Source organism: Sus scrofa, chromosome 12 (genome assembly GCF_054392235.1).
Source record: "Sus scrofa isolate SSC_HxYL_T2T_F1_AM1 chromosome 12, Sscrofa_HxYL_maternal_Yorkshire_Landrace_v2.0, whole genome shotgun sequence".
NCBI lineage: Eukaryota > Metazoa > Chordata > Mammalia > Artiodactyla > Suidae > Sus > Sus scrofa.
In genome coordinates this window covers 23609810-23623020 of record NC_139394.1, presented here as the reverse complement: position 1 = coordinate 23623020, position 13211 = coordinate 23609810, and the positions used below count along the sequence as shown (strand labels likewise).

The following is a 13211-nucleotide window of genomic DNA, read 5'->3' as shown; positions in this document are numbered from 1 at the left end:
TATTAAACCTTCTGTAGTTGTTTTGGGTAAAATTTGGCCAAGGAGCCACACGTGTTATCTTTGTGGACCAGTGTGTTTCTTAACCTTGGCTGCACATTAGCCACCTCGGGAGCTTAAGTTCCCCCAGTGATTGCAGCCTGTAGTACATGCCCTAATAAGCAGGTGGTTCTTTTTCTTTTTTTTTTTTTTTTTTTTGGTCTTTTTGCTATTTCTTGGGCCACTCCCGCGGCATATGGAGGTTCCCAGGCTAGGGGTCTAATCGGAGCTGTAGCTACTGGCCTATGCCAGAACCACAGCAACGTGGGATCCGAGCCACGTCTGCAACCTACACCACAGCTCACTGAGCAAGGGCAGGGACCGAACCCGCAACCTCATGGTTCCTAGTCGGATTCGTTAACCACTGCGCCACGACGGGAACTCCAGCAGGTGGTTCTTAAACTTGAGCCTCCATGAGAATCACACGAGGGCTTGTTAAAGCGGTTTTTGATTCAGATCTGCAGAGGATCCTGAGAATTCATGATTCCCAGCTACTGCTGATACCGCTTGACCAGGACCACATTTGAGAACCACTAAGTTTTAAGCTCAGAGAGTCCCAGGTGGAGAACCAGAGGCAGACGGAGGTGACTTGTTCAAAGTCACCTGGTCAAGGGAGAGCTGGAGCAGGTGTGTCAAGCCTGGGGCTCCCCGCAGGTGCTGATTCTGCGCAGCTAAGGAGGGGAGGTGCGGCCTGTCCCCTCCTCCTGAGCGTGGTCTTTACGGAGGACAGGCAGGCGCTCTGGTGCTTGTGCTCCTAAACCATCGCTTATTGACTGTATCAGAAAGTGGGTGAGCCAAGTCATCGACTGTCTTCAAATTCAAGCCATACCCTGATTCAGCCCAAGCAGCCTTTGAAACTGGGACCAAAACCTTTTCATTATGAAAAAGAAAAAAGCCTCGATTCCAAAGGACCCACACAGAACAGGTGTGTACACAAAGCTTTTTTGAGTTTTATTTTTTTCCTCGGGTTGGAGATTCATCTTAACATGCATGCATTTTAAAACAGTAACAGGGTCTCGAATTGTTCCGAGCAGACATTAGACAAGCACAGGGGGCTGAAAATTCCTATTTAAAAAATGGAAGTTGCAGCGGGAAATTGAGAAGTCACACACATATGGTGGGGTGGTGGTTTATCTTGTTCCCCCCAAAGCGGAATCTAAACTTCATTCACATTTTTTTATTACAATGATCTGACCTGATGCTTGTGTGTGCTGAGCAGCACCAGGCCTTCCCCCAAAGGTTGCTGGACCCCACTTCCTCCGAAAATGGCTCTGAGCAAGGGGAAGGGGCTCCTCTGGAAATCTCTTCCCCAGCCTCCAAAGGCTCTTGGCACAAGCTGCTGGGGACAGCCGATAATCCTCTTCCCTTTGGAGACGCTCGTCCTAAGTGGCACATTTCAGAAGGCTAGGGCTGTGTTACAGCCCCCTGCGGATGGCTGGTAGATGTGGGGGCAGTTTGAGTGCGTTTTCCCTTTGATTCCTGTGCTCAGGCTGGACCCCCTGCCCACGTTTCTGCCAGAAAGAAGTGAGGTCCCTGGGACTGGGGGAGCCACAGGTCTAAGGCTGTCTAGGGGCTGTTTTAAACACACTGTCCCTTCTGGCCCCTTACACTTGAGTAGCTCAAGTGCTGGGGGGTTGCTGAAATTTTTTCTCTCTCTCAACTTGAACTGGTAGAAAGATAATTTGGGGGGGTTGGACTGGCTACTGAGAAAAGTCCTGGGTCTCTGGTCCACCTCGCTGGGCAGGCCCTGGCAGACTAGAGAGGAGAGTCAGTAGGGCAGGAGTGTCTAGTCCCAAGCCCTGAGCACTACCAGGGGACCTGTTGGAGGCCTAAAGACAGGCAAGAGAAACAAAAGTCGGAAGAGGGGGGAGGGAGGTCCAGCTGCCTGTGGTGGGAACCTCGGGAGTGCCTCTGAGCGCAGTCACAGGGGCAACTCAGAGCAGGTGCCACCGACCAGCATCCCCTGAGCTAGAGGAGGAGGGATCAAGCGCTGCCTTGGTCTGCTCCTGGAACTGCTGGCTTCCTAGCCTGCCCTGTGACCCCCAAACTGCAGGGCACAGGGAGGGAGCTTGCACTGGGGGACAAAGACAGTGGTTCATGGACAGGAACAAAGGCCAGAAGCCTCCTTCCAGTGGTCTGGGTGGAGTTTTCAGAGAACCCGTCGCCTTGGTGGGGAGACGGGAGACCATAGGGTCTTCTCGGCCATCGACTTTCAGAAGGAGACGGGGAAGGCCGGGAGAGGCTGTGACTGGGTCAGTGGCGGGGCGTGAGGGGAGGATGAAAGGAATTCTGCCCTCAGTTCCATCCAGGCCTCTCCCAGGCAGCCAGGTCCGATTTTTATCCCTTTGTTCTTGGGAGACCCGACATTATTCTGGGATCCCGTAAGACCATTCAGCTTGTCTTCATGGCTCCAAAGAGTGACGGTGAGGGGCGAGCCTACCCCTGGGACACCTTCTATTGCCCAGAGGGCATGGTGGGACTTGGAGAAAAGAAGGGGGGCGGATAAGAGTTTGGGGATCACTTCACTTTCTCTACATTCAGACTGCAAACCAAATATAACATCATCGTTACAGAAAGAAAAGAAGAGGGGAAATGTGTATAAACCAAGATAAATAGCTTTTAAACATCCGAATGCCAAAGGAATTAGAGGACCAAACCCAAGGTTCTGAAGACAGCCCAGAGAAAAACCGTTAAAACCTTTTTTTAAATCCACCAAACCACAGCTCAAATGTTTCGACCCAGTCAACAATACTGTCAGGAAAACAAAAAGAGCATTTAAAATAGAATGCTACCTCTCATAATGTAAACAATATACAAAAAACAAAACACACACACACACCAAAAGAAACCCCCACAAGAACTCACTGTTAAAGAAGTTAGGTATCTGGGAGCTCACCTTTCACCGATACGACTGGTTACACTTTGCGTGCACATTACGGCAACATGATCAGCAGACCAAATGCAGGAAGCCGGTGGGGCCCCAAGGCTGTGGAGGCTGCTGGAGGACAGCCCACCACGCTTTGGAGAGGCTGAGCCTGGCGAGGGGCAGATCCAATTTCCATTCTTGATGAGGAGGTGGGGAAATCAAGTCCAAACACCATTCCTACTAGTCCCTTCCTAAGTCAAGTCTGTTTTCTCCGTGAGCCGCCTGGTTCCAAGCTCTTCCCCACGTCCCTCTGCAGTCTTGCTGCTGACATTCGGAGCGACCTACAGCCCCTGCCTGGGGCCGGGGCAGTCGTGTGCCCCCCACCCCCCGTCTGCCTCTTCCAGAAGGGTTCCGACCGCCCCGGTAGAGTTCAAGAATGCAGTCTCCGTTCCTCCCTGTCCTAAATGCTGTGGGGTGGGGCAGAGATGTGCTCATTCTTATTCCAGAAGCTAAGCTTGGCCAGGTGTGGAGGGAGCCAAGAAAACCAATCCCCTCATTCAAAAGGGTTCCACAAGCTTTCTTTCCATCCATGGAGTTATCTACAAGTTTCACCATCTCGTCCCAAACCCCCAGTTCCCGGTGAGGAGGTGAGAAGTCGCAGGAATGTGCCTCCCCCAACACAGGGCTGCTTTCTCTGTGGCCAGACCAGACCGCTCTGACGGCATCTCAATGCTGAGGCCTGGGGAGCAGGCGCAGAAGGTGGAGGGCGATCCTGGAGGAGGCTGCAGAATGCCACTCCCGAGGAGGCCTGCGCGTGGCAGATCTGCTCAATGTCTAGAGGGCGGCATCAAGGAGACAGAGCTCCGAGCTTGGGGCCAGGTCACACCGCACCTCAAGCCTCCAAACTGGATTTCCTGGGTCAGGTCCTCAAGTGGCTCAGAAGCGACCTCAGGCTTGGGTGCCACACTCCAAGGTGGGGAACACCACTCCCTGCCGCCTACAGGGTAGCCCGGGGCTTGAAGAGGTAGCCCTGCAAAGAGCACCCCAGGCATGCAGAGATCTGCCCCCAGCTACGAGCTCCCCTGCCTGGGAGAAGGTTGGAGGGAAGCAAATGGAAGGAGGGCGTCAGACCTCATTTGCTCCTCCTCGGCTCTTCCCAAGGGGAGATACGCACTTCAGCACAAGGGTTCCATTCCATCCAAAGGCGCTTCCTCGTTGCCCTTGACTCAGTGGGAGACAGGCTTTAGAGAGGAGACATCTGAACTCCAGGGGCCGAGCGAGCCCAGAGGCTCGGGCGACGATCACGGGGTTCTCTGAGAACCAGCTGTCTGAGAGCCCAGCCGCCCCGACCCCTGACCATCCCACGAGGATGAACACGCTGCCCTCGGAGACCTTTGATTCTGATCCAAGACACCTGATGTTGATCCGGAACGTTCCTTCAGGAGGGAGAGCACTTAGATGGAAGAATCACGTAACATTTCACTTGGATCCGAGGCGGAAAGGTGGAGGAAGCTGTGCAAAATACTCCACAAAATTGGAAAGTCAATCCAGGCAAGATCAGATGCAGCAGGGCTGAGGGGTCCAACCTTCTCTCCTCCGGCATCAGAGCGCTGGGCTCTGAGAGGACCCCTGGCTGGGTCTCTGGGTGCTTCTTTCGTTGAAGGGAACTGAGGGCAGGGCGGAGATGGGGAGGGCGGATAGGGCGACGACATCCATCATTATAAATAGCAAATCCGGAGCAAGGACGTTTCAGAAACAAAACCCAAAGAAACCCACAAAGTCAGCTCTAGCCTCAAGGTACCTTACGAGGTGACAACGTAACAAAAAGGCAACCCTTTTTCAACCTGGGCCAGATGGGGAGGGGAAATGAAGGTGAACAGAAGGTGGGGCCGCCCCGTGAGCGCGCACGCGCACACACGGCACAGCCGTCCTCCCCAGCTGGAGTCCCTTCCAGCGTCAAGGCTGCAGCTGCGTTTGAGGACCCTCCCCGCCCCCACGCTGCTCCCCGCCCTCCCGTCTACCCCAATGACACCCTCTCCCCGTCTTCCAGTCCCCGACCCCACGTCCAGCACTCTGGCTCTGGCTGAAGGTAGAAGGTAACTACGTCAGGATGTTGGACATGAACTCGTTGAAGCGTTTGGAGTACTGCTCAGGGTTCACAGTCGAGATTTCGGCCCCCGCCTGTAACACAGAGGATGAATCGGGTCAGGGCCCTGGGCCCGAAGCAGAAGGCTGCCCCTAGGGGGGGCTTGGGTACTCAGGAGCCACTGGATACCACTGCCCGCCCCCCAGCGACCAGGCCACCTTGAGAAATGGTTGCCATGGCTCAGAGCTGCCCTCGCCCCACTCCTCTGATTCCCCACCCCGGGCTGCCCGCGGCGAAGCAGGGCCAAGGCAGTGGGGAGGTGCCAGAGAGGCTCGAGAGCTCTGTGGGGGCCCTTGTGTAGAGGAGAGCAGCTTGAGGTCCACGGAGAAACAGGCCTCTGGGGTGCAGCGTGGGCACACAAACAAAGCCATTACCAGCAGTCAGCAAGATGCACGACATGCCCAGCAGCCCTGGGGAAAAGAGCCAGAGGACGAAGGGAGAAAGGAGTGGGGCTTACCAGCTGGGCGGGGCTGGCAGAGAGAGAACACAGGCAGCAGGCAGGCTGCTCCCCTTCCCGGTCCCGGGAGGAGGAGCGGGAGCGTCCCCTTAGAGCAGGAGGCCTCCCAGGGGTCTGAGGGCCAGCCCCGGAGCCTGGATGGAAACAGGGAGAACTCACCCCATGTTTCACTGTTTTGGCAGCGTGTGCAGCTTTCTTCTTCGCATCATATGGTGTGAGGATGTCGATGATGGCCATGAAATAAACCTCCTTCTTGGGAGCACCTGAACGGGGAGAGGAAGCAGGAAAGGAGGAGGAAGCAGGGGGAAGAGCAGAGAGCAGCTGAGTCTAAAACCATTCAGATAGGACATCCAGATTCATCCCTATCTTTTTTTTCTTTCGTCTTTTTAGGGCCACACCTGCAGCATATGGAAGTTCCCAGGCTAGGGGTCGGATCGGAACCACAGCTGCCGGCCTTTGCCACAGCCACAGCAACACCGGATCCCAGCTGTATCTGAGACCTACACCACAGCTCACAGCAACGCTAGATCCTTAACCCACTGAGCAGGGCCAGGGATCGAACCTGCCTCCTCATGGATACCGGGCAGGCTCACTACCACAGAGCCACAGAGGGAACTCCATCCCTATCATTTTGAATCTGAGCAAAGGAATGACCTACGGAGTCCTTCTTAGATGTTTTCATAGCTCTTATCTTATTTGATCTTTAGAACCACCCTGTGAGGTTGACATTGACACTATTTAGGTGGTTTTGTCCATCCCACGAACCACAGCTAAACCAGGCCTCAGCGCTCCAGGACAAGTGGAAAGGACCCAGACAGAGAAGGACCCAGGGCCCCAGAGGACAGTTACTGGCGGTGACCCAGCCTGGCCGCCTGAGGCAGAAAGAGGCCAAAGCCAGCCGTTAGCAAGGTGGAGGTCCAGGGACCCACGGGGCACCTAAACAGTGGGCCGGGAGGTGGAGTGGGATCTAGGGGGGCCAGGCAGGCCCAGGCTCCTACTTACTTTCATGGCTTTTCATAGCATAGACGTCAACAGAGGGATCAAACTCCCCAGGACCAAAGAACCGGGGAAAGCTGAGGAGGTTGCCGGGGCTGTCGGGAGGCGTGCCGTAGGAGCAGAGCAGGCTGCCGCCCATCCCGTCGTTCTCACATTCCTCGTCCTCCGCCCGCTCCTCCACCTCCATCTCCTCCTGCTCGGCCCGGTCCACGTCGTGGATGCCCACCAGCAGGCTGTAGTCCATGATCTTCAACTGGGCCAGGAACTAGGGAGGCGAGGGAAGGAGATGGAAGGAAGAGGTTACATGGACGTCTGGAGAGGCAGAGGCATCTGGGAAGGGGAGAGAAGGCCCTCCTTTCAGCTCAATCCTTCCAATCTGAGATACGGCAGAGAGTGAGACATCGGAGCCTGATGTCTAAGGGAGAAGACAGTCATCCCACGAGGGCGAGGGGCTGTGGGAGGAGGAAAGGGGTGGAGACTGACCCCCGTGGATGAAGAGCAGCCAGGCAGATGGAGGCTGCGGGAGTTAAAGCAGAAGGAGCAATGCAGGAAGAGGGAACAGCCGACTGTGTCTGGGATCAAGAGCGGCCCTGGCGAGTCTGAGGACAGAGACAACGGAGCACTGCGCCGCGTGGCTCTCGTCCGCAGAGCGAGCGCTGTGAGCGGGATGTGTCTCCTGAGATGGGCCTGCGCGGCCTGGAGAAGGACAAGGAGCACGGGAATGACACGGGATAGAAAAGGGCAGCTGGCATTCCAGGTCGGCTAACGTGACATCAGAGTCACTGGTCCAAGTCCTCTGTGACCTAGCCAGAGGCCGCCAACGGCCATGTGCCAGGCCTTCTGCCATGGTCACAAATGAGCCTGCGGCTCCAGGAAACTGTCCGACTGACCACTGTGACCAGAGAACTAGACGGAGATCCTAACAGGGCCAGGGCTGTCTTTAGAAGACAACTAAAAGCACAAGAGCCCCAACAGCAAGAGATCAGCAGAGTCTCCTCGAGAGGGAAAGGCGAGGGCACGAGTGCAAGCACCCGGGGCCAAGGCCCTCTCAAGGCCAAGGCGGAGGGGCCAGGGTCCCAGGAGGGAGCCTGTGAACCCCGCCCCCTCCTATCCACCTGAAAAAGTCTATAAGGCAACATACAAGTGAGAACAAATGAACTGTATACACTGCCTTAAATTCTTTTTTTTTTTTTCCTTTTTTAGCTAACCCTGTGGCATATGGAAGTTCCCTGGTCAGGGATCAAATCTCAGCAGGAGCTGTGATCAACACCACAGCTGCAGCAACCCCAGATCCTTTAACCCACTGTGCCAGGCCAGGGATCAAACCCGCGTCCTGGCGCCACAGGGATGCTGCCCATCTCGTCGCGCCACAATGGAACTCCTCAAATGTTAATCTCATTCATAAACACCTCGCGGACGCATTCAAGGTAACACTGGACCAAACTTCTGGACTCCCAGCAGCCCAGTCAGGTTGACACATAAAATTAACCATCACTCTTGAATTGCTTCGCTGTGAACAACGGTACTGTGGACATGGGTTTTACACACTTCTTTCTGTCTTCTTTTCAGGGCTGCACCTGCGACATATGGAGGTTCCCAGGCTGGGGGTCAAATTGGAGCTGGCCTACGCCACAGCCACAGCAGTACCAGATCTGAGCCACATCCGTGACCTACGCCACAGCCTGTGGCAACACTGGATCTTTAACCCATTGAGCAAGGCCAGGGATTGAACCTGAATCCTCAAGGATTCTAGTCGGGTTCTTAACCTACTGAGCCACAATGGGAACTTCTACACATTTCTTTTTTCTAGCAAGTTTTTCCTTAATGACTCCCTACTAGGTTTGTTCCTTATTCAGTTTCTCCAGTCTTCTTCCTCCTTTTCCTACTCTTCTCCTTACTCTGCTCTAAGAAGAATTTAAGAGCTCCCGCTGTGGTGCAGTGAGTTAATGATCCGGCTTATCTCTGTGAGGCGCCGGTACCATTGTAACGAACAGGCTCCCAGTTTATTAAAACAGAAAACACTGGAGATCCCACTGCAGGACAGCGGGATCGGCGGCATCTCTGCAGCACCAGGACGAGGTTTGATCCCCAGCCCAGTGCAGTGGATTAGAGGGTCCGGCATTGCCGCAGCCATGACTCGGATCGGATCCCGGACCTAGGAGCTCCATTTGCCGTGGGGCAGCCCAAGAAGAAAGAAAGAAAGAAAGAAACACTGAGTTATCAAGTGGTACGAAAATCACATTCGTCATTTAGCACCTGTCCTCCCTAGAGGAACTTGTGCACAGAAGTCCCATTCCAACTGGAGGGTCGCCGGGTGGGTGCGAATCAGAGCCAGAGGAAGGCATGGCTGGTAGATCTTACTAGCTGGTTTCCGGTCCCTGACAGCGGGGTGCCTCCTCCACTAGGGGACACCCCTGGAAAGGAAATCTGAAGAGGAGTCTGCAAAGGGGTTGGAACAGACTGGTGAAGAGATGAGGGAAGCCCTCCAAGCTGAGCTACAAACGTACCACTGCCCCAAACTGTGTCCCCTCAGATGGAAGCTTCATTCGCACTAGCTTTATTTATTTATTTATTTATTTTGTCTTTTTCCCATTTCTTGGGCCCCTCCTGCAGCATATGGAGGCTCCCAGGCTAGGGGTCAAATCGGAGCTGTAGCCGCCAGCCTACACCACAGCAACACGGCATCCGAGCCGCGTCTGCAACCTACACCACAGCTCATGGCAACGCCGGATCGTTAACCCACTGAGCAAGGGCAGGGACCGAACCCACAACCTCATGGTTCCTAGTCGGATTCACTAACCACTGCGCCACGACAGGAACTCCCATTGGCACTAACTTTATTTATTTATTTATTTATTTATTTAGTCTTTTTGCTATTTCTTGGGCCGCTCCCGCGGCATATGGAGGTTCCCAGGCTAGGGGTCGAATCGGAGCCGTAGCCACCGGCCTACGCCAGAGCCACAGCAACGCGGGATCGGAGCCGCGTCTGCAACCTACACCACAGTTCATGGCAACGCCGGATCGTTAACCCACTAAGCAAGGGCAGGGACCGAACCTGCAACCTCATGGTTCCTAGTCGGATTCGCTAACCACTGCGCCACGACGGGAACTCCCATTGGCACTAACTTTAGATGCAAGTAACGACCCACGTGGCTCAAATCACCAGGTGCCCTTTGTCCACACTCCTGGAACGCAGTGAATTCAATTTTTCTTAAGGTTCAAGAGGCTCCTGCTCTGGGAACAACAGGGGGCCCTGCTCAACCAAAGTAAAAACAATGGTTCATATGTACCTCTACATCCCGTTTCAGTTTTTCCAGGAAGTTCTTTTTACTTTCCTCTCCCACGTGCAGCTTCTGCCCCTCGTTGAGGAAGTCGTTGTCTTTGAAGGTTGGCAAGTCCTTGGCCTGGGAGAGCAACAGCCGCGTTAGGCTGGTGGCCAACACCGAGGCGCCCTCTGCGGGGGCAACCGTGCAGGGAAGGAAAGGGTCCTGGGCCCAACCTGCCCGGTCAACGGCTCAGTCCAGAGGGCCAGGCCTCGGGCCAGCCAGGGAGGCAAGTATGAGGCGCGTGTCGGACAGCGAGGACTGACCAAAGGACTCCCTGCAGAGCCTGCACTGCCTCGGGGCTCAAGCGGCCGCTCACCAATGCAGGCTGGACCATGAGACGGACACTGCCAGCCCTTTGGAGGACCGGCAAGAGCCAAGGGAAAAGGCTGGATGGAGACCACGCCTCGGCCAAGGATGAGGCCAAGCCGGCGTTTAGTGACCCAGAGCGTCTCACATCAACCGGCTGCGAAGGACGGGGGCAGGGGTGGAACGAGAGGAGGCAGTGACAGGATGGCCGACGGAGGTGTTTCTGATTTCAAGGGACCCACTCCACAAGTGATCAGCACAGGCCCCAGCATACCTTCTCCTTGTCGCTGGCTTCTCTGGCCACAGTAGAACCCTGAAAGGATAAGAGCCGTCAGGAGAAGTCCAGCTGAGGCGAAAAATATGTACCAGTCTCTGGGGAGAGCAGCAGGTAAACTCAAAGCAGGCTGGTTAGACTCCTAGAGGGGCCTTCACTTCCTCTACCACAGACTGGTTACAGAGTTCTGACTACACCAGACACATGCCAGGAAGCAGGCTGAACTGAGAGACTCAGTCCCTGCCCTCCTAACAGGGGAGCCAGACACGAAGCAGTAGCCATACGATTAATCAATTCACGGAGTTCCTATTGTGGCGCAGTGGAAACAAATTCGACTAGGAACCATGAAATCGCAGGTTCGATCCCTGGCCTCGCTCAGTGGGTTAAAGATCCACTGTTGCCATGAGCTGTGGTGTAGGTCGCAGATGCGGCTCAGATCCCAAGTTGCTGTGGCTGTGGTGTACGCTGACAGCTACAGCTCCGATTCAACCCCTAGCCTGGGAACCTCCATACGCCGCGGGGGCAGCCCCAGAAAAGACAAAAAGACAAATATATATATATATATATAAATTCAGTAATTACAACTGGAGTTCTGTGGCACAGCAGGTTAAGGATGCGGTATTGTTACTGCAGTGGCTTAGGCCACTGCTGTGGCGCAGGTTTGACCCCTGGCCCGGGAACTTCCACATGCCATAGGCCCAGCCAAAAAACACCCAAACAACGATGGTACCAAGTGGTACAAGGGAGAAGACAGGACTCTGAGAGCAGGCAGTTCAGGGGCAGGGGTCGAAGCCTGCTTCCTAGAAGAAGAGAGGTTTGTGCTGAGCTGGGAAGGAGGAGTGGGAAGTACTTAGGCCGGGTAAGGCGGAGATGCAGAAAAGGGCACGCAGGGAAAAGACTGCGGGAGGCCCATGCAAGATCCTGGGGAGCAGGGAGCACAGGTACTGCAGGGGCGGAAAGGAGACCAGCGAGGCTGCAGCAGAGGGAGGGCGGTGCGAGGGGACGGGATTCAGGAAGCAAGGTTCGGGAACACAGGGCGCTGTGGTGCACAGGCACGCGTGTGTCCAGAAATGCACACGTGCCGTCAGCCTGTGGGGCCTGGACAGCTGCTGCGTGCGTGCGCCAGCACTGCCTGTGCCTGTAGGGCTGCCCTCGGTGTGCACGTCCCGCTGGCAGGAGTTGGAGAATATCAATTGTTACGGAAATATGGTACATCTGGGGCTTCTGCAACCTCTTGTAACTGTCACCTGGACTTCGGACAGCCTTTGGCTCACACGAATGAGGCCCATCAACTCCAGAGTCACTGGTCCCTCCAAAACACATGCTCCGGCCTCCCCATTATGCGGAAGCTGGCAGCGTGGGCCCCCCAGGCCTCAGGGAGAGGGCGGCACAGAGCCGGCCCAGAGCCCCTCACCTTGAGGTCATACTTGCGGTGCACGGTGAGCCGATGGCTGAACACATTCCGGGTGACTACCATGTAGGTTTCCACGCCATCCACGGTCAGGCGGTACATGCCCAGGAACTGTGGCAAAAGGGTGTTGCCGTGACACTCCACTATGAACTAGAGAGGAAGGGAGGAAGCGAACGCGTGAAGGCGCTGGGGGCGACGGGGCTCCGCCCGGGCTGGAAGGCTCCCGAGGATGCCTGACCCAGACCAGTGCTTTGCAGACTGGATTCCCTGAAGTCATGGGGGTCCCTCAGACTTACCACAGGCAACAGCCACCCCGACCCCCATGGGCCTGGCAGCATGAGAAGCTGAAGACAAGTACGGAGGCCCTGGGGTTTCACAGGGTTGGGATTTTGTGGGGAAAGCACTGATGGAGGCCTTGCATCTTCCCTGTGAGCCGGAAACGGAGAGCCGGAGGGCAGAGGCAGGGGCAGGGCTATGACGCGGCCACCCAGGAAAACAGGATGGCTGGCACCCCACGCTCTTGCCCGTGCCCCGCCCCGGGGCTTGCTGCTCTAACTCCCCAAACACCAGAGGTCCCTTCCACCACCTCTCAGATGCCCAGGGAGAAGCCAGCTTCCCCTGAAGACCCCAGGGGCTTAGAACAGGTGCTCCCTCCAGATGAGCCAGAGTGAGATGGGAAGAGCGGCGGCCCTGCCCCCAGCCGAGGGGACCTGCTTTAGAAGATGCGAGGCAGGTGCCAGAGCGAGCGAATGACCCAACGCTGGCGAGAAACAGCTGTTCAGCTGGGACGGCGTCCCTGACGTGCCTTCACGTCTTTTCTTTTTCTCAAGTAGGCCTTTCGCCTCAGAGAGATGCGGCCTCGCGGAAGGGCAAGGGCTTGGTTATCAGGAGGCACCTGACATTTCCAGGGCGGACCGAGCCCTCCCCAGGAAGCTCCAGCGGGGGCTCCTTCTCTCTTCCGACCCGTTCTCCGCTGCCCAGGCTTGCGACTCACCATACCTGGTGGTATTTCTTTAAGATGTTGTGCATCTCAGCCACGTCCTCACTCGACACAGTCTTGATCACGAAGCGCCGGTCGTAGGTGGTGAGGAAACGAGTGCCACACCGGCCCTGGCTGTCACTGTTGATGGGGGCGCTGCGCGTCACGGAATTCTGAGGGACCGAGACAAAAGCGGGCTGTGCTTGGAGGGGGAACGAGGGCTCTGCTTTTGCCTCTGAGTCGGGTCTGATGGGCCAGGCCGCTGTGGGCCCACGACACTGAGGGTCAGGGCACCTGGCCCACCCCTTTCTCAGAGGGGCTTCTTATCTCTCCCAAAAGTCCTCCTTAAGGGAGGCAAGAGCTGTTCCTTCCCACCTGCTCCTAATCCTGGCCTGGGACTCTGAAATATTCCCC

At 55.9% G+C, this 13211-nt stretch overlaps 1 protein-coding gene across 1 annotated transcript in view; it reads right to left on the bottom strand.

The window, feature by feature from the left end:
• Positions 1-966: 966 nt before the first annotated feature.
• The window catches only part of PIP4K2B (phosphatidylinositol-5-phosphate 4-kinase type 2 beta), a 28495-nt gene continuing 16250 nt past the window's right edge, over positions 967-13211 (bottom strand). The window contains exons 4-10 of the mRNA XM_021067062.2: positions 12818-12970; positions 11822-11968; positions 10408-10446; positions 9792-9905; positions 6508-6766; positions 5665-5768; positions 967-5083 (exon numbers count right to left, since the gene is read on the bottom strand). Coding sequence (XP_020922721.1) covers positions 5003-5083; positions 5665-5768; positions 6508-6766; positions 9792-9905; positions 10408-10446; positions 11822-11968; positions 12818-12970 — 897 coding nt within the window. The 3' untranslated portion in view covers positions 967-5002. The remainder of the gene's footprint in view (positions 5084-5664; positions 5769-6507; positions 6767-9791; positions 9906-10407; positions 10447-11821; positions 11969-12817; positions 12971-13211) is intronic.